Below are 24482 nucleotides of genomic sequence, written 5' to 3'. Positions count from 1 at the left end.
ACATCAAAATAATCTCCAACTGTAAATAGATTTAGAGTATTCTCATGCCAGCATTCTTACTACATGCTTCTAATCACTGCTCTATGACCTTGGACCTCAGTTTTCTTATCTGTAAAATGGGGATAACAGCACCTACCTCCTTGAATTATTATGAGGACAAAATGAATTTGTACGTGTAAAGTTATAGGGGTCAAGCACTCATTTAAGTATTAAATAAATCCTTGTGATTATTAACACCATAACATAAGTAACACTAGTTTCTGTCAAATTTGCCACTTTATTAATTTTCCTAAGAATTCAAACTGTCTGGAACCCTTCCCTCACACATCTTCCCTAGCTAACCACCACCTTCAACCCTTACCTCACTTTTGTATATCCGTCTATCTGTCCATCCATCTATCCTTCCCTCCATTTGTATTTACTCAGTTATCGGACGCCTGCTACATGCCAGGGACTGTACCAAGAACTGAGAACATGGGAACAAAACTTGGTATTCAGAGACTACTCTCATTCTACAGTCAAGCACTCTCACAATCCAACAGGTTGGTAAGCAGTAGGAAATCCACAACTTCCCCCACCTCAAGTTTCTCATATTTCGGCACCTCTTAAAAGCTGCGGTGTGACTTAGTAAGAAAGCACTCTGGCACAGTTATTAGGTGGCAGTATCTTCCTTCCAATGGTCCACAGAACAGTGGTGTGTCCTACGATGGAAGGCATCTGAGAATCAATGAAATATGGCGAAGTTCCACTCTCAGGTGCCAAACGCTTGATTTATTTGCTCTGACCAAATCTGAATTCTTGTCCTTTGCTAAACAAATCATAAGTCTGCTTCCTTTCCATGGCTTTTTCAAATTTTGAGTTCAGGTGAAACAATAATTCTGTGACCATGCATTTCAGGGAGATAAGACGTAGATTTTAGGGTCCTCTTTCAGCAGAAGTAGCAACTTCCATAAGAGCATGACTGACATAGCTTTTCAACTCCACTAAAATATACTTCATTCTGCATCCACTTTTTTCCACCTAGTTTTGTAACTTGAGATCTTGAAGAAAATATACAGTCCCTATTTCTTCTACCACACCAAGGAATGATTTTTATTACAAGTTCACTTGGATGGATCAGGCAATGTAAGCTGGGTATATATACCTCCCTTGTACAAATAAACAGTGGGAATCTTTAATGTCTTCATTGTAATGATCTTATTGCAGGTTACAGAAGGCTCAGTTCTTCCACAGTTTTTCCATACAAAGGCCTGTTGGTTTATGTGTTAAAGAAATTAGGTGAAAAAAATTTTGTTAATACATCAAGGAAGTCCACATACAGCAGGCTGCATGGTGGATGCCCTCAGCTCCTAAAGTAAAAACTACCCACTTTTGTCCATCCATCTTTGCAGTCTAATTTTTCACTGCTCCAGTCATACTAAAGCCACATGTAGTTTCCACGCAGGCAGGTTGGATTGTACCATATCCCTGTGACTTCATACTTACTGTTCCCTTTGACAGGATGCCCATCCTTGTAAGACTGGGAACATCTTCTTGGGTCAGTCAACAAGGCTCTGGGAAGAGTCCTGTCCATGTGGACTTCTCCCTGCCACCCACTCCTCTACCCCAAGCAGTCTGTTTCTGGTTTCCTAGAACACCCTATTCCTAGCTCTGTTATTAGTACCATTTCTCTCTGAGATGTGTGATTATACATGATCTCTGTACATGTATAGCCTGTAGGACTACAAGCTCCTTGAAAGTAAGGTTCTTGTCTTATCCATCTTTGATCTTCTGCCTGGCTGAAAGAAGAGGAATGCTTTTTACTCTTACATTAGTCTGTACTACTTCTGTTAGATGGTAAAAAGGTCCTATAAAAAAAAAATCCAGTCTTTGCAAGAAGTATTTTGAATTCTACCACTGGCACTTTATCTACCTATAAAGGGGAAGGAGTTGGGGCTTGAAGCACTATAACAGCCTTTGCTGTGGGAAATCATCAGAACGAAAGCAAGTTGACTTTAAAATATTCCCAGGTGTTACTATCTGACTACCCTCAACTTGGCTCCATCTACTCCTTACCCTTCTCATCTCACCCCTTCCCACCTGAACCTACTGAATTCATAACTCATCCTTTAAACACTCCCTCACAGAGGCTGTCCTGCTCACCAGCTGAGGTCAAGCATTCCTGCTCCACATGCCAACAGCTCTCTGTACTTTGTCTTCGAAAGATGGAGAACCCATGTTGTAAAGAATGATATAGTGCCTTTGCATAAATGTATGCTCAGAGCTCAGGGCTTCCCCATTGCTCACCCCTGACTCCTCAGTGCCAGGCACATAGCAAGCACACAACTTTTTGCTGAGTGTTGATTTTGCTGAGTACTGAATAAATCACAGAAGTTTATATATCCTGTCTCTCCCTTTAGAAAAATTCCACAATGGCAAGGATGGGTACAAGTTTACTCAACTTCATACCCCTGCCATACAACATCACCATCTCATGGAAGGCATTTATTTTATTAACTACCGGTGAATGAACCATTCACGTACCTGTCTTCAAAATCACTCTCAGCTTTTGTTAATATTTACCTCAGTATGAAACACTGAATGTAATCATCTTCTGTAAGTTGTTCAGACTTGTTCAGAAAACTTCTGCCATTACCGTTAAAGTGCTCTGCATTAATATTCTAGATGCCTAAGGCACATGAACAACCAAAAAAAAAAAAGGGAGGGGAAAAAAAGAATCAAACCTAACCTCAGAGATCAATTCAACAATTTTCCACATCCTCATTATAGTCAAGCACAAACCTGTCCAAGCTTAATATTAAAATACAAAAATTGAAAGAGCCACCTGCCCAAATTATAAACAGTTAAAACAGCACCAAATAAAAGCACATCAGCCTGGACTAAACCATAAATAGGATATGAAAAACCTCCTCCTTCAAACAACAAAGAAATACACTACACACCTATTAAAACAGCCAAAATCCAGAATGTGGACAACACCAAGTGCTCAAGAGCGTAAGAGCAATAGAAACTCTCATTCACTGCTGGTGGGAAGACAACATGCTACTGCCACCCTGGAAGACAGCTTGGCGGTTTCTTATAAAGCTAAACACACTATTACCATACATCCAGCAATCACCCTTCTACATATTTACCCAACTGACTTAACAACATATGTCTACACAAAATCATGAATGCCAATGTTTTTATAGCAGCTTTATTCATAATCACAAAAAAACTAAAAGCAATCAAAACATCCTGCAACAGAAGAATGCACCATAGACATCCAGACAATGGAGTATTATTTGGGAATGAAAAGAAATGAGTTATCAAACCACAAATGAGGATAAACCCTAAATGCCTGTTCCTTACTAAAGAAGCCAGTCTGAAAAAACTATATACTGTTTGATTTCAATTTCATGACATTCTAGAAAAGGCAAAACTCTAGAAACAATAAAAAGATCAGCAGCTGCCAAGGACTTAAAGGGTGCAAGGTGTACAGGAGGAGCACTGAATAGGTGGAACACAGGGATTTTTTTAGGGCAGTGAAACTATTCTGTATGATACTGAAATGATGGATACATGACATTGTACGGATACAGTGATAGATACATTATACTACATACAGTATGCATTAAAATGATGGTGTGTGATACTGTAATGATAGATATTTATCAAAACCCATGGAATTTTATAGCACAAAGAGTGAACCTTAATGTATACAATTTTTTTTAAGTCACCTAAGAGTTCAGGGGACTCCAGGATGGAATGTAGCCAATAACAAAACAAACAGTTTTACAAATATATGAAACAATCACACCAAGGAGAATGGGGGAGAAGGTTGCTGACCCAAGTATGGAAATGAAGAAAAATTAAGATTAAAGCCAAATGAAACTGTACAAGAGCACTGTACTCTAATTGACAAAGTTTCTCACATGTTCAAGATTCAGAAACCGCTACACACAGACACTGGAACTGAACAATTAACTAAAGGGATGATGGATGGCAACAGGTTTCTCACTGCTCAAGTGGGAGGGTACAATCCAACAAAAGGAAGAGGCTCGAATGACCCATGTGCTGATGATTTGACCTGGAGACATCATTACCAATGCATGTCTAGTCTCCTATAGATATAGGTGGTTATACGCAAATAGTTAGAGATCTTGTATACACATGAGCTAGCATACACACCTAGATTTCCTTGCTCTATGTCATCTGAGTGGACCTAGAAGCAATGGACACCCCAATAGCAACCAGCACACCTAGCACCCAGATCTTGGTCTCCAAATGCCCTTTTCCAATAGGAGTGTGGGCTCCTTGAAAATACAGCTGATTCTAGGACTTTGGCAGAAAATTTACAAGATAAGCCTGCAGTATCTTCTAATGCCAAAAAGTAAGGGAAGTGCTCAAGAGAAAGGATGGGAAGGGGGAGGAGAAGGGGAAGGAGGTGGGGGGGGGGGGAATCCAACTGAACAAATTCAGAACTGAACAAATGGTCAGAGCTGGAACAATTGTAGCAACCAAATAAAGTAGCATACAAACTGAAATATAAAATAAATACCTACGAGTCCATACTGATATAAATTAACAATTGAGTAAATGAATGGGAGAGAACAGACAAACCTCCTCTCCGGAATTCCATATAATATACATAGACAATATGACGTCAGGCTGTGGGAGCATAACTCCTCACTCCTTAAGTGTGGACTGTGCCTACCTTCCAAAAAGCATATTCTGGAAAGGAGAGCAAAGAGTTTTCACAGAGGAGACACCTAACACTCCCTCAACCAGGTGTCCCAATATCAGTGGTGCTAAATCATGCTGACAGTATTATGACATGATGTGCAGAGAACAGCACTTCACTTCTGTGGTCTTCCTCTCAAATCCCATAACCCCAGTCTAAGCATGAGAAAAACATCAGAAAAATCCTGAAGAGGGACATTTTACAAAATACCTAACCAGGATTTCTCAAAACGATCAAGGCCATCAAAAACAAGGAAAGCTAAAGAAACTGTCACAGACCAGAGGGGCCTAAGGAGACATGATTTAAAAAAAAAAAAAAAAAAAAAAGACAGTAGGTAAAAACTAAGAACATCTGAGTAGAATATGGCCTTTATCTTCGTAATTTTTCTGTAAATCCAAAACTCTTGTAAAGCCAAAAGTTTATTTAAAAAAAAAAAAAAAACACAAGCAAATCAAAATCTGTTTCTACTCACTGTTCTGTAAACCACCAAACCTTAGACCAGTGATCCTTAAAGTGTGGTCCCCAGACCAGCAGCATCAGAAGCACCTGGCAACTTGTTATAAATGTCAATTTTCAGGTCCAGGGATGGGGTTCAGCAGTCTGTTTTAAAAAGCCCCTCAGGAGGGCCAAGCGGCTGTTCACAGAGCAAGTGAAGATGAATGCCAGAGGACTTGGATCTCAGCTGAAGGACAGTATTCCAGTTACTAAACTTTCAGCAAGTGGACCTTTTGAACAGCATGATCTTCTTCAAAAAGGTCTGCCTTGTGTGAAAAATGAACTTTTGCCCAGTCATCCTCCTGAATTATCAGAAAAAAATTTCCAGTTCAACCAATATAAAATGAATTTTTCTACACTAAGAAACATCCAGGGTCTGTTTGCTCCACTAAAATTACAAATGGAATTCAAGGCAGTGCAGCAGGTTCAGCGTCTTCCATTTCTTCCAAGCTCAAACCTTTCATTGGATATTTTAAGGGGTAATGATGAGACTATTGGATTTGAAGATATTCTTAATGACCTGTCACAAAGTGAACTAATGGGAGAACCACACTTGATGGTGGAATATAAACTCGGTTTACTGTAATCTGTTGTGCTGTTCATGAAAATAGAGGGTCTGCATGTTGTTTATAGTCATCCTTTTTCTATAATTTGATGTATACAACATTAAAAGTACTGACACATGAGAAAAAATAAAAATAAAAAAATAAAAAGCCCCTCAGATGACTCTGACACATGGTAACGTTTACACGCACAGAGGACCTGATTCCTCATATGGTACATGGGTGGGACTGTGGAACCAGGTGATGCTCAAGCTGCTGGTCTGTGCACCACTCTTTGAGAATCACTGCTTCAGACCAAGCGGGCACTAACAATAGCCATTAGCTAATGCTTACCATCTGTGAGGTGCTTACCACATCGTGACCATAAGAAACATTCCCACGTTAGAGAAAAGAGAGTGGTTTTTCTCAGGCCACAGCCACATGATGGGACTGTGGAGCCTGTGCCCTGTTCTCTTGAGGGGCTGCATTTCTGGGTAACAGACCCTATTCATCTCCTGAGGCAGGTGTAACAAACTACCACGAACTGGGTGGTTTAGAACAACAGGGATTTACTCTCTCAGAAGTCTGAAATCCAACAGGCCAGTGGTCCCTCCAGAGAAGATTCTGCTCTCCTGTCTTCTGGCTTCTGATGGCTGGCTGCTGGCATTCTGGGCTTACGGCCACATCGCTCTAGTCTCTGCCTGTCTTCTCCTTGGTGTTGGTATTATTTCTCTTTGCTTCTCTCTCATAAGGACTCTTGCCATGGCATTCAGGACCCAAATAGATAATGCAGGGTCATCTCCTCATCTTAAAATTTTTAAATACATCGCAAAGACCTCTTTTCCAAATAAGATGATGTTAACCAATTTAAGGGATTAGGACTTAATATCTTTGGGTGGTCATTACAACAACTTATTACACATACTATAAGTCAAGATGACATCAATGGATTTCTCCTATAAAATTATAGCAGAGAATGAAGACTTCTGAACAAGGATCTGGCAAGTTTTTTTCTTCCTACAGGGTTGACCATAGACTACCACAGAAAATCAACTCTGAGTGTAGAATATTATCATCTTCTAAACTACCTAAAATTCAATCATACAGTAAATAAATACCTTCATCAAGATTCAAGAATTCAGAGGACTCTTTTTTTAGAAGATGGTGACTAGCCAGCATCTTTCAATTGACTTTTGAGAAATTTTAAGACTAGCTTAAAGATTTCTTGAGAAACTGATCCGGGAATATTTGTTCTGCTGCTCTCTTTTGCATTAAAAACTTAGGAATTTGATCACACACTTCTTGTTGGTTCTTGGGTTGAGGTCCACCACCTTAAACCCATTTTAAGCCACTTTTTCAGCTAGACATTTACACTAGCTTGATAAGCGTCTAACAAAACTTACAGAGTACTATGAGATCCAACTGCTACCAGCTGAATATCACCTTAAACACATAAGTATACTGAAAATATCCCACCAAAGAAATGTATGAAGCATGAAAATTTTCCCTTTGTCTAAAATTGTCAACAACTGAACTTTACTGGTTCTTTTCAAATGACGACTGACAACAGTTAAAATAAAAAGGTAGAGTGCAGCACAGTATGATATGCCACTTCATTGGGGTTAGACTGTAGGCTCTGCAGCTAGAATGCCTGGATTCAAATTCTGAATTGGGCACTTTACCATCTGTACATCCAGGATGTGTTCAAAAACCCCATTTCAGAGAATAGGGTAGCAAGGCTTGGGAGAGCACAGTTTAAACACTTTTTCTCACCATAGCAAAAGTGTAGGATGTCCTTTAAAACTCATCCTATCAAAAACAAATTTACTATAAAGGCTTAACTGAATCAATACTCGATTATAACTTTCTCCAGGAATTAATAGTGATTTCTCCCTTCCATGGCAAATGCCCACTTGGAAACCTTATTGATCTACTTACTGCAACCATTACAAAGTGAAGTAGATCACTTGGTGATCAGCAAGCTCTTCGTCCATTAGGAGTTTTATAGGCCCAAAGATGATAACAGTCTACGCCCTTGGTACATTTCTGTATCAATTAATTAAAGATGTGAAGCAACTTCATAATGGTGCATGCAACTCTATGGAGTGGCTTATCTTTTTTAAAATAAGCAAAAACAAATGTACCTGAATATCAAATTCCATGATAAATAAGATCTCTGTATCACAGGGACACAAGCCCCATCACTTCTTACACCAAGCAAACAATATTCTAGCTTCTGCCCAGAAGGTGATGGTGGTTGACCATCAGCCATCTTGGTCCACCAGTCGTCAGCTGCCTCCCGAGGTTTATCAGTTTTAAGAAGTAATCCTGTGCATCAGTCATCAGTAGATTTAAAAGTCCGAACGGTGAGTGTTCAGATCCTTCAAGTTCACACTGAGCAAATGCAAATCAAAGATGAGGTCTTCCCCCAGCTCAGTCTCCTTTGCTGGATCCTTCTCATCTCTGATTTCTAGCCACTGGAAGCCCCTGGGCTCAGCCATAGACTTTATCTCTACTAACTCCTTCGGTGATGTCACTGGTTCTCTGACTTTAAACACTGGAAATGCTGATGACTCACACTCGTGTATCTATAGCCTGAACTTCCTCATCTTCCTCTTCTTCCAACTGCTCAGGCAACTTTTCTCTCTCCCACATCTCATACCTCAGCAAGTCCTATCAGTTCTACCTTCAAAATTCATCAACAAGCTACCCACTTCTCACCACTCCCACTGCTGCCGCCTGCACTAAGCTACCTTTCCCTCTGAGTTACCAGAAGTGCTTGCTCTCCAATCTCCCTGTTCCCCTTCTTGCTTCCCAGCAGTTTCTTCTCCACAGACCAACCAGAGTCGCTTTGAAACAGCTCCCTATACTCCTCTGTCCCAAGCCCCCAGTGGCCTGCCCAGCTCACTTAGCATAGAGTCCACAGGGACATAGAGTCTTTATCAGGGACAGGCTTTATAGGATCTGGCCCCTTCTACTCATGTGCCCCAGCCACCCACATTCCTTGCTGTCCTAATCATGTATACACTTCCTGCCTCCAGGCCTTTGCATGCCCCATTCCCTCTCCTAGAGATGGTCCTCTCTGGATATAAACAAGGTTCACTTTCTCAGGTGGGCTGGCATTCCCTGACCCCTCTATCACTCTATCTCCTCACCATGCTGTATTTCTTCAGAGTTTAGCACCATCTGCCAGTATATATTTGTCTCCTCTGATGTCTCCATAAAGAAGTAAATGCATCATGAGAGCAAGCGTTGCTCTGCTCACTGCTGCAGCCACAGTGTCCAGAGCAGGGCCTGTCAGAGAGCAGGCATACAGGATAACTTATTTAAGGAGCTAACCATTTAAAAAATATAAGTGTGGGATCCCTGGGTGGCGCAGCGGTTTGGCGCCTGCCTTTGGCCCGGGGCGCGATCCTGGAGACCCGGGATCGAATCCCACGTCGGGCTCCCGGTGCATGGAGCCTGCTTCTCCCTCTGCCTGTGTCTCTGCCTCTCTCTCTATCTCTCTGTGACTATCATAAATAAATAAAAATTAAAAAAAAAATTTAAAAAATATAAGTGTATTTATATCATCTGGGATATTTCAATTTCCATACCCATCTTCTCCTAATGAAATAACTAGAATTCCAAATTATTGCAGAATCAACTCATAACAATATAAAAAGCCAACAGGCATTCCTCAGGTTGGTTTAAAAAAAAAAAAATGAACTCCTTTTTCTGCCTTAAGTAAACCACATAATTATAAATAAAAACAAATCTTCTTTCTTAAAATTGAATATTCCTGTTGAAGGGGAATGCACAGGTATTAACGTATACAAAAGGAAAAGTAGTACCTACAGTATTTTTCAATAGAAAAATCCTTGAAAATAAGTGCCAGACAGGAAAGAAAATAACTTTGGACCAATTTCTTTATCCTCACAAGGGCTTACTGAGAGAAAACCCAGGAAAAAACATTATAGGGTTAACCATGATGACGTTAGAGCACTAGCATTAAATTGCTAAGTGAATGCTGAAAGATTCTTTTTAGCCAGGGAAAAGTTTTGCTGTAATGGTACCATTACAAATTTCTTACAGTAATAACACGGTGCATTATAAGCCTGCTCAAATGATAAGCTCTTTATGAGGGCTAGAAATCTGCAGCCCTCCCAAACAAAGACCTCTCTGTCTTCAATTTCCTAGAAGTCAATAAGCTAAAAATCACATCCTGCACAATATCCACTTAAACTCACAGAAGATCCAGTCTTCTGTGGCTTCACCCCAGTTCCCCAGGGCACTGAGCGGTCAGCACCATACACTCCACTTCTGTGTGTCCAATTTGATCATCTCTGGGGTTTAACTACCTTTTATTTTGAAATAATTTCAGGTTTATAGCAGAGCTGTAAAGACAATAGAAAGAGATCCCATCTCCTGACCCCGCTTCCTCTAATGTCGGACAACTTATGTAACTCCACTCGACACTACACATAATAAAACTAAAAACTTGACGTTCACATAACACTATTAATGAAACCATAGGCTTTATTCAAATTTCATCGGTTTTTCCACTAATATCTCTTCTCTTCCCATCCAGGACCCTAATGCATTTGCCTGTCATGTCTCCTCAGTCTCTGCCCATCTGTGAAAGTCCCTTAGGCTTTCCTCACTTGTTATGATCTTGCAACTTAGAAGGACAATGGTCAGGTATTTTGTATGTCCTTCAACTTGGGTATGTTTTCTCAGGACCACACTGGAGTTACAGCTTTGGGAGGACTAAGGCACAGGTGAAAAGCCATCTAATCCCATCACATCTGAGTACATGATATAAATATCGGCTTAATACTTCTAATGTTAAGGGGGTGTCTGCCAAGTTTTCCACTGTGAAATAACTATTTTTCCTATTCCCTACCCCATTCAAAAAATGATGGTAGCCCACAGTTAAGGGGAGGGAAATTAAGCTCCATCACCAGGAGAGAAAATTATTCAAAAAAATCCGTGAATTACCATAGTAATTAATAAAGACTTTATAACTCCCTCTTTCCTTTTGTTTTTTTTAACTGAAATTTTTTTGATTAAACAAATCTCAAGTTATGATTCATGGCAACAAAAGCTGAAGCAAGGAAAAGAAAAAAAAGGCAAGCTAAGGCTCAGATTTATAACCAGACCACAAAAACAGACATTTGTAAAATCATCAATTGCAGAGACAAATAGATCTTTAAAAATATCATTTGGTTTTAGCTTTAAACTGTTTGTCAGTTTAATCTCTGGCCAAAAGTTCTTTCTTTTCATCATCACATCAAATAGGACTTCTTTCCTTGTCATTACTCAAGATTTATTGCTGACCAGCACTCATCCTCACTGACTTTCATCCGGCTACACAACTCACTGCAATTAACATGGCTTAGGGGAGAGAAGAAAGGAAAAAAGATTATAAAGCATTAGTCTGTCAAACATATATGATGAGCAGACACTGTATGCCAAGTTCGCTTCCCTGACAACTGAACTGTTAAGTCTCTTACTGGAAAGACCAAACTCCCTTTTGTCTTCTCTACTACCAGGACAATGCTTTGCATAGAACAGGAATCAAATGAAATGCCAATTAACCAAAACATAACTTTGGTCTCTACATAGTTCCAAAATATCACTGGATCATAAGAAATGTTGCCAAGTATTCATGGCATCGATGGTTCTTACCACATAAGCAAGAAGAACTATCAGAGAAGCCTAGAAACTGCAGATCATTGGACTCCACCTGCCAAGAGTCTGGTTCTGGGTTTGGGCTTGGAAATTCGCTCTAAAACAAACACCTCAAGTGATTCTCTCATAAACAGGTTCTCTTTGAGAAGGCAATCTAGTGTAAGACCTATGGACAATGCTAATACTTGATGTACAAACACACACACACACACACACACACACAAATATTCCCACTGAAAAAGGTCCCCATGTCACAGAGTTTGGAAAACTGATGTACAACATGTCTTCTTCTGCCTTACAAAGCTTTACCTCTGACTGTCTCTTCTGACCCAAACATTACGTTACCATCAGGTCCATTCTTGCCTCTGTTCCTTCACAGATAATCTTAACAGTTCAGTTCAACAAAGACCATTAAATATTGGAATTACAAACTTTACAAAGCTTTGCTATTGCCATCCCTAGACCTCTTACAAATGTGAAAAGATACCATCCTTACTGTGCAGAACAGTCCAAAAATCTAGTCACTTTTAGAGTGACTCCGCACTGTCCTCTCAATCTATCCCACTCCATTCTAGTGGTTCCACAGCCCTACACACTTTCCTGTGTTGCTCACACAATTTTTCCCTGGTTTATTGTTAGTTTACTATTATTAGGTAGTGAGGTATTCTTCATATACATCTGCCCATTTTCACATATTAATAGTAAGTCCTTAGAGCCCATTTTACTCTTATTACCTCAAAATGGCTCATACAGCACTTTGAATACTAATGTAATCGAAAAGGTAGGCTGTCAGTTTATTACAGGAAATGAGTTGATGACATGTGTGATCTCAATCTTTTCAACTACAAAGAAAATACTATTCAGCTAATAGCTTAAGATAAAGAAAATGATATACTGATTCCACCTCCTGATTATGTGGCTAAGGAGCCCTTTCCTGTAAACTCAACCTAAGTTAAGTATGTCTAGTAGTGACCTTATAATAAGAAAAGTGATTAATAAGAAGGCCTAGAACTATCTTTAACACATTCAAACCAAACTTGAACATGGTGAAGACAAAAGCCCTTTGCTTTTAGATCCATACTGCCTCCCTCACAAGCACAAGATTCCAATATACCAAAGTGGTGAAACCATTTCAGAGATGTTTATGTACTTATAGAAGGTTCTGTTGTGCCAGTAAAATAATTACAGGTCCAAACCAACTAACTTCTCCATTTTAGGTCAACTTTGATTTGTTCTGTCAGAATAGTTTTCTCTAATATTTAAAAGCAAAAACCAAGGAGTCCAACACCAGTGTTCCTACAAGTCATATTCAAGTACTTGTTTATACAGGTCAAAACCTATGCAAAGTCCTTAGGGAATGAGTTCTACATGGCTTAGCTTTTCATTCAGATACTTGAAATATTTCATAAGCCCTAGCTCTGTGCCAAGCACTAGCCAGGTATAATATGCAGCATCTCAATTTATCCTTGAAACAATCCTACAAGGTAGCCAATTTCTTATGCCATTTTTTAAGGAGATAAAGGCCCAGAGAAGTTGGGCAACTTGCTGCCCAGGAGGATCACAAAGCTGGTAAAGAGTGGAGAATGAACTATAGAGATTCAAGCCCAGGCGTAGTGCGTCCTAGAGCATGTCCTCAATACTCATTCCCCTGCTTCCCTTGACATTTGTGCCATTTGGCCTCATTTTATGTCTCCCTTTTTCTCACCCCATTCCAACATTTGTCCCCTTGCCACATCTTAAACATCTCATGTGTTACTCTTTACTATCCATCTCTCTGCACCCCAGCCCAGCCCCAATAGAATAGGAGAGAGCAGGGCCTCTACTTTCTACATTGCTGTGTCCCCAACTAGAAAACTGTCCTGATCATAGCAGATGTCCTGAAGTTATTTGAAAAATAACTTTTTTTATGAATATTGTTGACCGATTGGTTGAAAGTTTTTCTAATTTTTAGAGCACAACTCCCTGACTCCTTAAGCAGAAGATAAGAGGATATTCAGAGTGATCTATATCACTAGAAAAGGCAAAATTTTAAGCTGTGAAGCTAAGTTTCCATTATTGACAGTCTTAGCTGACATCAAGGAAAATGATAAAGATGTCCAAAAATTCTCTCCTTCATAAAAGCAAAGAGAACATGAACAAAACAGCTTCCGGCAACCTTTTCAGGACTCTGGATATTAGCCAAAGGCCTAGAATAGCCCAGGAAATATTTTTACAAGAAAAACAGTGAAATTTTAGTAGCAATAGTGAATTTTGTGTCATTTTAACTTGCCAATTCCTACTCCCTTTCCCCAGCAATGTGGTAACCTTGAAAACCAACAGTCCACAATCATGGTGAAAACCAGCAGCCTAGCAGCCACTGGAAGGGGACGGAGCAGGACTGGAGCTCCTTCAAAGCCCCATTCCCAGAGAACTGTCATTATCTGACCTGCCTAGTGGTTTCCTAGAAGACCCTACTTGTAAGGCTGTATTTATTTGACCTGACTCAGAGCCCTCCTATTACAAAAAGCCTCTTGGCAGGGAAGGAAGAAAATATTTGTCAACAACAATCACAGGCAATTGTTGAATATCATGTTGCCTGAGGAGGTGGCTAACAGCATGGGCAAACACACAGGCTAACCAAAAAGCTTAAAAAGAAAAGTTGAAGTATGATTTGTCCATAAGGGGTTTTGAAAAGTTTTAATGTATTTGTGGGAACCTATAAGGCCATGAACATGCATGGAAATGTGCTCATGTCCAGGGAAGACCAGAGAAGGCCCTAAGCTTTCATCTCTGGTTGACCTTGAGGCTCTGTACAAGCAGGAAGTGAGGCTAAGGAAGAGCTGAAAACTACATGGTAAGTGTTGAAGGCAAACATTGAGTACACAGAGCCCCTAAGCCAAGACTGGGAGACTTCACAGTTCCAAGCATCAAAGGAAATCTTTTCCAATCATTAGCTGACCCCTAAGCAAACCAAGCAGATTTTAGTAGCTATACACAAACAAAAAATACAGACTTTACAAAAAGTCACTAAACAAACAACAGCAACATCATCAAACCCTGGGGAGGGGACAGAATCTGACTACCAGAGTTGATATATTATTTTAAGTATCCCATTTCCAAGAAGAAATTATCAGATAATGCGGGGGGTGGGGGGGTAGTAGTAGCAGCCAATAAGGAGATAGAAATTATTTTTTAAAAAAAAAGAGCTATGTGAAAATTCTGGAGTTGAAAGTCATGATAACTGGAACAACAACAACAAAAAAAATCACAACAAATTTGAACAGATAGAAAAAAAGATCAGTAAACCTGAAGACAGGTCAACTGAGATTACCCAGTCTGAGGAATAGAAAGGAAAAGGAATAAAGAAAAATAGAGAAAACCTAAGCATATGCACAAGGCAAAGAAGGAGAACAAGAAAAAGAACAAAAATATTTGAAGAAATAACAGCTGAAAACTTACCAGGTTTGATGAAAAACAATCCACACACCCAAGAAGCTCAACGAACTCCAAGTACAATAAACTCAGAGAGCCACACCTAGACATGTCATCATCCAACTACTGAAAGCCAGAGCCTCAAAAGCAGCAAGAAAAGAGACTCATTGCCTATAAGGGATCCATGGAAAGATTAACAACGGATTTCTCACCAGAAACCATGGATGCCAGAAAGCCTCCAATCAAAGTGCTCAAAGAAAAAGACTGTCAACCAAGAATTCTCTACCAACAAAACCATCTTTCAAAAGTGAAGGAGAAATTCAGGCATTCACAGATACACAAAAGCTGAGAGAATCTGTTGCTAGCAAATATATCCTATGAGAAATAGAAAAGGAGGCCTTTCAGCCTGAAGGGAAAGGACACTAGACATTAACTCAAATATACATGAATAAAGGGAATATGGGTAACTGCATAGGTTACCCATTTACTCCATAAAAGGAGGGCAGCCCTGATGGCCCAGCAGTTTGGCATCGCCTTCAGCCCAGGGTATGATCCTGGAGACCCGGCATTGAGTCCCACGGCATCGAGTCCCACGTCAGGCTCCCTGCATGGAGCCTGCTTCTCCCTCTGCCTGTGTCTCTGCCTCTCTCTCTCTCTCTCTCTGTCTGTCATGAATAAATGAATAAAATCTTAAAAAGAGGGGGGGGCAATATAAATATACTGTTTGTAACACTTTTTCTCTAATCTGATTTAAAAGACTATGCAAAGCAATAATTATAAATCTGTGTTGATGGGCCTATCCTGTATAAGGATATAATTTGTGTGACAATAATAGGAAGGAATAAGAAGAAAATGGAGCTTTTATCAAAGCAAAGATTTTTGTATGCTCTAATTATTAAGTTGGTATTAATGCAACCTATGTTGTTATCAGTTAAGGTGTTAACTGTAACACTCAGGGTAGCTTCTTCAAAAATAACTCAAAAAAAAAATAAAAGTGACAAGAGAGTAAAAACGTATAAAAAAAACCTATGTAACACAAAAGAAGGTAGCACTGCAAGAACAAAGAAACAAAAGAGACATGATCTAGGAAACAAACAGCAAAATGACAGACACAATATCAGTAATGACATTAAATGTAAATGGATTAAACATCCCAATTAAAAACTGATCCAACTACATGCTATCTATAAGAGACATTTTAGATTCAAAGACACAAACAGGGGTGTCTGAGTGGCTCAGTAGGTTAAGCATCTGACTCTTGATTTCAGCTCAGGTCATGATCTCAGGGTTGTGAGGTAGAGCCCCATGTTGGGCTCCTCGCTCAGTGTGGATTCTGCCTGGGATTTTCTTTCTCCCTCTCCCTCTCCCTCCACCCCTCCCTCAGGGCACACACCCCTCTCTCAGTGAAATAAACTCTTAAGAAAAAGAAAAAACAGGCTGAAAGCAAATGTATGAAAAAGATACACCATGAGACAGTAACCACAAGAGTCCTGGAATGGTTATACTATCAGACAAAATAGATTTCAAGACAAAAATTGTCACTAAAGACAAAGAAGGAAATTTATGATAAAAGGGTTCATCCATCCATGAGTGCAGATATAACAGTTATAAGCATAAATGCATCTAACAGAGCCCAAAAATACATGAAGCAATAACCAACACAAATAAAGGGAGAAACTGACAACCCAACAATATCAGAGACTTCAATGTCCCACTTTCAATAATGGGTAGAACAACTAGACAGACAAACATGGAAAAAGACCATGGTCAACATACAATCAACTAGACCTAAGGGATCCACAGAACACTCCACAGCAGAACAAATGTTCCTCTCAAGTGCATAAACAACACTCTCCAGCGTAACCAACCATATGTTAGGTCATAAAAAAAAGTCTCAACAAATTTAAAAGAACTGAAATAAAACAAAATACGTTCTCCAACCATATGGAATGAAATTAAAAATCAATAACACAGTGGTGGGTCTTAGACTTCTGTCTGTTCACAGTCTCATTTTATCTTATTTTTCACTTCTTTGTGTCCTTCCCACTCACTGTTGATACAGTCTTTATATAGTAGTGCCCTTTTGTGGATGATCATTGCCCTTATGATCTGTTAGGAGCTTGGAGACTGAGCCATCAAAGCAGAACAAAAAGCTCCATATAAAACCACGCAGGGCTCTACCTTGGAGAAACAGCGTTAGTGATCAGTGTTTGGAGCACCTTATTCTGGCCAATTAGGGGCCTGCCAGGTCCTCGGCCAGGTAAGGTTAACAACTCAAAGGCATGAGGAAGAAACCCCTAGACACAAGTCAGCTCTATGACAACCAGCATTAAGAAACATTATGTCTTCCATTATTAAAGAAAAAAATTCCCAGGCTTCTCACAGAAAAATGTTCCACATTCCTTTATAAGCCAGTCAGACGAACAAGGAAAAATCTTCTCTTTTTTCATATTTTGCTTTAAATTCCCAAATTCCATTGATGATATACCTTCCTCACAAAGAACATCACTGATCTTACCCCTTCCCTGTACGGTTTTATCTTTAAGATTACTATCACAAGGGCAGCCCCAGTGGTGCAGCTGTTTAGTGCTGCCTGCAGTCCGGGATGTCATCCTGGAGACCCAGGATCGAGTCCCATGTCAGGTTCCCTGCATGGAGCCCACTTCTCCCTCTGCCTGCGTCTCTGCCTCTCTCTCTCTCTCTCTCTCTTTCTGTGTCTCTATGAATAAATAAATAAAATCTTTAAAAAAAAGAAAGAAACCCTTTCTTGCTTTCATTGGTAATGATAATTTTCTACTCGAAATGCCTTCATTACTAGTCAAATGTTCAGTTAAAATAAGAAAAGCAAGATCTGGTTGCTGGTCACCCAGCTGTGTTCTGTTTGTGAAAATCCACCGAGCTCTACACTGACTGATTAATCTGTGCACTTTTCCATAGGTATAATATACTTCAGTAAAAAGTCAAAAATAAAATGAAAAGATTAGGTCAACTGTCTTTATGTTCCCTTATTAAAAGAGTGGTATAGTATTTCATTTGTTTGCCTAAATAAATTGTTTCAAACTTTTCAATAATGTTTCTCAAAAAAATCTTGTGTGCCTTTGACTTATAAGGCAAAACTCCTGTGAAAAGGGGGAGCCGGGTTTGCATGCTCCACCTTTCCAACAGTATTAACAGCCTCAAGGCCCATATTCTTGCCTAGTGGTTTCCTAGAAGACCCTACTTGTAAGGCTGTATTTATCTGGGCTGGGAGGACTCAGTAAGCATTGAGGAGCATTACTAAAATCATCTTATAGTTTAGTCTTCTATATTGCAACCACAACTTCTTAGTATGAAAATGAAGTATTTAAAGCCACTAAGCCAAAATGCCAAGGTAACAAAAGACAAAGAGGCTTGTGCAAATGGTCCAGCCTGCAGGTGGCTTTGGAGGCATGACAACCAAATGCAATCTCTAGGCTGGGTCCTGAGATGGAGAAGGGAGAAGGGAACACTGTTACATGGGACTGGACTGCGTCAACAGGGAAAAATCAGAATATAAATGGTAGGTTAAAGTTTCCATGTTGAATTTAAACTCTACTGTGGTTATATAAGAGAATTTCCCTATTCTTAGTCAAAACACATTGATGTTAGTTAAAGTAAAGGGCTACAATGGTAAGATAGTCTTAAATGAGGGGCAGGTCTATGTCCCTGTACGCAGGGATGGGGGAAGACACTCAGGAACAGTGGAAAAAGATAATGGTATAAAATGTTAACAAGTTAATTTGAGTGTAGGGTATATGGATCCTTTATGCAATTTTTTTTCTGTGAAATTAAAATTATTTCCAAATAAAGTTTTTTTAAAAGCCATATATTGGGACGCCTGGGTGGCTCAGCAGTTGAGTACCAGCCTTTAGGCCCAGGGCGTGATCCCGGGGTCCGGGATCAAGTCCCACATCGGGCTCCTTGCATGGAGTCTGCTTCTCCCTCTGCCTGTCTCTGCCTCTCTCCCTGTGTGTCTCTCATGAATAAATAAATAAAATCTTTTTTAAAAGCCATATATTAGTAAATAGCCACCAATAATAAGTCAAGCTTAGAAATGAATCCGGATTTTGATTATGACAGTTGTTTCTTTTGAGCCATTTTAATTATGTAAGTGTAATCCCAAGGCATTATTTCAACTTGAAAAAAAAATTTACACCTTCCAGCTAGATTTATAAGAGCTAAATAAGCACCTTCTGAGACCCAAAGCTTATTAACATAAGTGTCTTTAACATAAGACTCCACCTCAATCATTTCTCATAATGTGAGCCTTAATGGGGAAACTAGATTTACAGGAAGTTCTCATCCACTGGAGGGATTCATCTTGCCTGAGTGGTGAACACAATGATAAATCCTAATAACAACTTAGGTTAAGAGCACTGAAAGCCCTACCAAAAAAAGCAAAAGAAATCAAAGGTCTAATAAAATGGCACATGTCCCCATAGAGGTAATTCTTAAAAATGAGAAAGATGAAGAACTGTGTATGAAAGACAAAATTTTAAATATGCAGAAAAATATCTGGAAGATCATTCCTGTCACCCAAGAAAGGGGAGAATTTCTTATCCAAGACACACAAAGCACAACCCAGAGAGGAAAAGAAAGAAATTTAAGACTACACTTTAAACTTGGGATCCCTGGGTGGCGCAGCGGTTTGGCGCCTGCCTTTGGCCCAGGGCGCGATCCGGAAGACCCTGGATCGAATCCCACATCGGGCTCCCGGTGCGTGGAGCCTGCTTCTTCCTCTGCCTGTGTCTCTGCCTCTCTCTCTCTCTCTCTGTGACTATCATAAATAAATAAAAATTAAAAAAAAAAATTAAAAATAAATAAATAAATAAATAAATAAATTCACAAGCACAAACCAGAGAGGAAAAGAAAGAAATTTTAAACCACACTTAAAATTCACAATTTGCATGTGAATACCACATTTAAAGTGAAAAGACAAGCCACTTTGGGGAGAAAATAATCTCTCACAAAGGGAGCTCGCAAAAGGGCAGTACCTAGGAAAAGCTGTCACCGTGAGGCATTTACACACATGAGAAGCAGTGGGGACACCACCCAAAGCTGACCACCCCCACACTGCCCACACTTCTTGGGAGAGCCTAGGCAGGGACAGGGAACCACTCAGGGAGCTTCCTCATCCACCAGATCCCTTTACTTATTTAATAAGGTAATTTACCAGGTGCCTCTGGTCAAAGAAATGGCTCCTGGTGTCCAGAAAGGATGATTTCCAGCATCCCAACTTCAAGCCTTAGAGAATTTCGGCTATTACAAAATAACAGGGGGAAAACAGCCCTAAAACTATCTCCCAACCCCTGCAGCCCCAGGACAATACTTTCTAACAACATCTTGGCACTACTGCTAGGTCAGAGTTCTTGATAAACAAGAAATTGTCTCTATTGCTATCTATCTAGCAGTATTTAAGATACAACACCGAGGCACGTATTTTAAAAATTCTCTCAGAAGGTTGGCCTATCTGCTACAATTCCAGCAGGAGGGCTAGCTTCAGAGATCAGAGGTAGCATAAAACATTCCAAAATACACAAGGCACTACATGTTTTAACCATAATGAAACATACTAAGGTTGTAACTGCTAAATTAAAAATGGGGAAAATGCAGAAACACTGCCTTTTGTATTCTGCTTGAAACCGCATGACATCCCCAAAGAGCTTTCCTCCCTGCAATCCATGACGACAGAGATCCTCCCGATGCCCCCTCCCCCAATCCAGTGACCAATCCTCCCTGCAGGGGCAGGGGTGGGGGTGTGGAGGGGGAAGAGACCCACAGAAATCAGAGGTTTCACTCAAATTATATTTGGGATTTAAAAATGTATCTTTTATAATTAGAAAGGAACATGAAAACTACTTCCTGTATTCTTGAAAATATTCAGTTCCCTAAGAGTTCCAACGAAAAAAACAGTTATTAGGAAACCTTTAAAAGCAAGTCTGGGGGGTGTGGTGAGGGCAAGTACTGGCAAGAATACTCTTTCTTCACTCAGGCCCTTTAGAAAATTAAATCCCAACAAAAGCTAATAGTTTACATCAGAAAGTATGTTTCTTTTTCTCGGGCAAAGGTCTAGAAATTCCCTCTGTTCCTTATAGCTATCAGTAGTTTATCGATCTAAACACAACACAACCTAAATAATGTTTTCTACTCTGACTAGTATCAGATCCTGTAACTGCAGGCACATCTGCCAATAAAAACAGAGAAAAGTCAAAAGCTAACTCATGTTCTGGAGAACATTTAAAGAGAAAGCATCTACAAGTCAACTTCCTACCAAAAACTGCACTCATCTGTCAAGATAACTCAGATTGCCTACCAACTATTCAATAAAGAACAACCATATTGCAACTTACCAATTACAAATAACTGTCTAAAAAGTCAAGATTTAAAATAAATGCAAAGTCAAATGCTATTGGCTTTTTAAAAAATATCATTACTCATTTTATGAATTCTAAACATGTCAAGTTTTAAAACTGTGTGGGTCAACATGACCAGATAAGAAAAGTCAGGCCTTTGGGAGAAGAGGGACAGGGAATGTTGACACACTTGCAATCACATCTGCAGAATCAGCAAAAGTCAGATTAGATGAATTTTCTGGATAATTATGAAAATATCACTGTTACCTACAGTGAACTATAGCGTTTCTTTGGGCTCCAAATACCATTACTAACTAAGCTTTCAGGACACAAGTACAGAAGGTATGTCCTAAAAATGAAGGATAAAAGGTGCTAAAGGAATTCAAATTATAAAAACTAAGGTAAAAATGTGCAATAACTTCATTACCAACTTCAAGCCTTAAAGAAGGCTTATATTATCAGTGGTTTCCTATGATTGGTTAGCAACTAATGATGAAATTAACAAATTTTTTTTTTTCTGTTCTTACCTCATAAGACCAGACACACTGCACCCCCGCAAACCTCCGGACACATCTTCCCACCTCCACGTCCTCATGAGTAGTGTACATTTCTCGGAGACACTTTCCAATGTGTGGTACCATTCTCCGGAGAACCTCCCGGCTCATGATCACACCGGGTCCCCCCATGCAGAAGTTCTCACCAGGTTCCAGGGCCAGTTTCCCCATTTCTTCCGTAGTGCCCAGTCCTGTCTGCCCAAGAAAGAGGGGCTCACTGCTATTCAAACTCCTCAGAAAATTCTCCAGACGGTCTCCTTTGATATACACGTCATCGTCTGCTCTCATAAACCATTCATACTTGTCCAAGTAGTGGTCATGCATGTACTTGAGCATCATGAAAGACTTCTTCTGGGGTGGGTAGGAGTCGTCCACGCCCCGTAGTGGCACTATTGGAATTGGTATCGATGTGTCTGAACCCTCACTAGAGAAGAATTCGACTTTCCCAGGAATTGTCTTGGACCATGTTCTGGAATTAAAATAAGTACCAGTGAGAGAACAGTTTATTTCAAGCTTCTCATTTCCAGAAATTCATGTATCTACTCATGTTAAATCACTGTATGTTCAATAGGAATGATAAAAAAAAGCTACTTGACCTGCTTCCTTTCCTTTAACGGCAGCCCAGGCTAGGAGGTACTGCAAAGCCCAAATTCACTTTCAAAAGAACCCCAACAAAAAAGAATGATGAAGTGTTAAAATTTTTCCAGGATAACTAAGTTTCAGCTGTGGCTGAAAACCAAATTGGCAGGGTACCAAGGTCTGAATCTCCAGGTCAATTTTCTGATACTATCAAGTCCCTACCCACAAACTCCTCCACTCAATAAGACAATTAAAAAATCAAATTCTTTTATTTTGGCCTCCCTTCCCTATGATCCTGCTTTGTTTCTTAAATTCCACATATGAGTAAAATCATATAATTGTCTTTCTGATTGACTGATTTCACTCAGCATAATAAAACAAGACAAAATTAGAGAGAGACACAAACCGTAAGAGCTCTTAACTCTAGGAAACAAACAGGGTTGCTGGAGGGCAGGTAACTGGGATGGGCATTAAGGAGGACACTTGATGTCATGAGCATTGAGTGTGATACACAACTGATGAATCACTGCACTCTACCTCGAAAACTAGTAATACACTATATGTTAACTAACTGAATTCAAATAAAAAATAAAATTATTTTTTAAAAAATCAAATTCTTCAATGAAGTTTCTCTGACCTCACATCAAGTGCCAAGTATGTGCAAGGCCAGGGGGATGCATGCAAAACATAGACACCGATTCATGGAGCTGTCATTGGGAGAGACAGAGGTTTATCAAAGCAGTCACATGTCACACACAAGTGTACATAATGGTAGAACTAAAACACGCACTCTGAAAGAAAGGCACCCAGACTGACTTAAAGAGCATACAGAAAGAACGCAAACTAGACACACAGCGCAGAGAATGCTTCGCCGAGACAGAGGTGACTGTCAGGCTGCATGAGGGGAGCAGACACCCTTCGCACTATACAAGCTATGGAAGGAATGGGGTAGAAGTAGATGAGAGGCGTGCTTTCTGCAGCCCTCCAGGGGGCCGTGGAGGAGAGGGATGAGGCCACAGGTGAGAACTGCTTTGACAGCCCAGGTGACAAGTGTCTTCAGGGGGTGCTGCTCCTCCCACTGCTGGAGGAGAAACTGGTGATGAATGAGAAAGAAACAGTAAGCAATCCTGCTGCTGAACACCTGATTGAAGGCCATTGGGTTATCTTTTCTTATGTTTTCTTCATACTCATAGTAGTTCATCTAAAAAACGCATTTACACAGATGACTTCTAGGATAAATTGATCACAGAATATAAAATGAAGCAGTCAATTCAGCCCTAATATTATAAAAAAGAACGCTTCCCAGGTGCTATTCTCCCCCAATATATTTTGGTTTTACTTATCTGTCACAAATATATTGTGGTGAAAAGTGACCTTGAAGTGTGAATGAAAACCACACACATCTTAAATGTAAAGTCTCAGGAAGAGAAAAAGATACACACCAAACCTCTGGTGAAGGGGTACAGAAGTAGGGAAATGAGAAGGGCGGGGGAGGGGATAAAGAGAACTTGATCTCTTTATTCTAAGTGTCTCTAAATTGAGAAAATTTTTATAAACACAATATATTACTTTTTTGGAAAAGAAAATTTAACTTGAAATTTATCATTTTAGGGATCCCTGGGTGGTGCAGCGGTTCGGCGCCTGCCTTTGGCCCAGGGCGCGATCCTGGAGACCCGGGATCGAATCCCACATCGGGCTCCCGGTGCATGGAGCCTGCTTCTCCCTCTGCCTGTGTCTCTGCCTCTCTCTCTCTCTCTGTGACTATCATAAATAAATAATAATAAAAAAATTTTTTTAAAAAAGAAATTTATCATTTTAACCATTTTTTTAAAATTTTTATTTGTTTATGATAGTCACACACAGAGAGAGAGAGAGAGGCAGAGACACAGGCAGAGGGAGAAGCAGGCTCCATGCACCGGGAGCCCGATGTGGGATTCGATCCCGGGTCTCCAGGATCGCGCCCTGGGCCAAAGGCAGGCGCCGAACCGCTGCACCACCCAGGGATCCGATCCTTAACCATGTTTTTAAGCATAATGTTCAGTGCAATTAAGCACATTCACATTGTTCTTCAACATCAACACCTTCCTCCATCTCCAGAACCTTTACATCTGCAAAACTAAATTTCTACTGCAAG

At 40.0% G+C, this 24482-nt stretch overlaps 2 protein-coding genes across 2 annotated transcripts in view; one reads left to right on the top strand and one right to left on the bottom strand.

Annotated features, from left to right (window-relative positions):
* CHSY1 (chondroitin sulfate synthase 1) overlaps positions 1–24482 on the bottom strand; it is a 72831-nt gene that overhangs the window by 34628 nt on the left and 13721 nt on the right. Inside the window, exon 2 of the mRNA XM_041753134.1 lies at positions 21743–22238. Coding sequence (XP_041609068.1) covers positions 21743–22238 — 496 coding nt within the window. The remainder of the gene's footprint in view (positions 1–21742; positions 22239–24482) is intronic.
* LOC121489785 (proteasome maturation protein-like) lies at positions 5364–5890 on the top strand. Its single transcript, XM_041753135.1, has one exon. It carries the CDS (start codon positions 5379–5381, stop codon positions 5802–5804), a length of 426 nt encoding a protein of 141 aa, XP_041609069.1. The 5' UTR covers positions 5364–5378; the 3' UTR covers positions 5805–5890.

The sequence above is a fragment of the Vulpes lagopus genome, chromosome 4 (genome assembly GCF_018345385.1).
Source record: "Vulpes lagopus strain Blue_001 chromosome 4, ASM1834538v1, whole genome shotgun sequence".
NCBI classification, from domain to species: Eukaryota; Metazoa; Chordata; class Mammalia; order Carnivora; family Canidae; genus Vulpes; species Vulpes lagopus.
Note: the sequence above shows the minus strand (reverse complement) of the source record. Positions and strands in the feature narration are given on the sequence as shown.

Excerpts from the sequence above, each read along its gene's own strand:
- LOC121489785 (XM_041753135.1), top strand. The coding sequence starts at position 5,379 with ATGAATGCCAGAGGACTTGGATCTCAGCTGAAGGACAGTATTCCAGTT.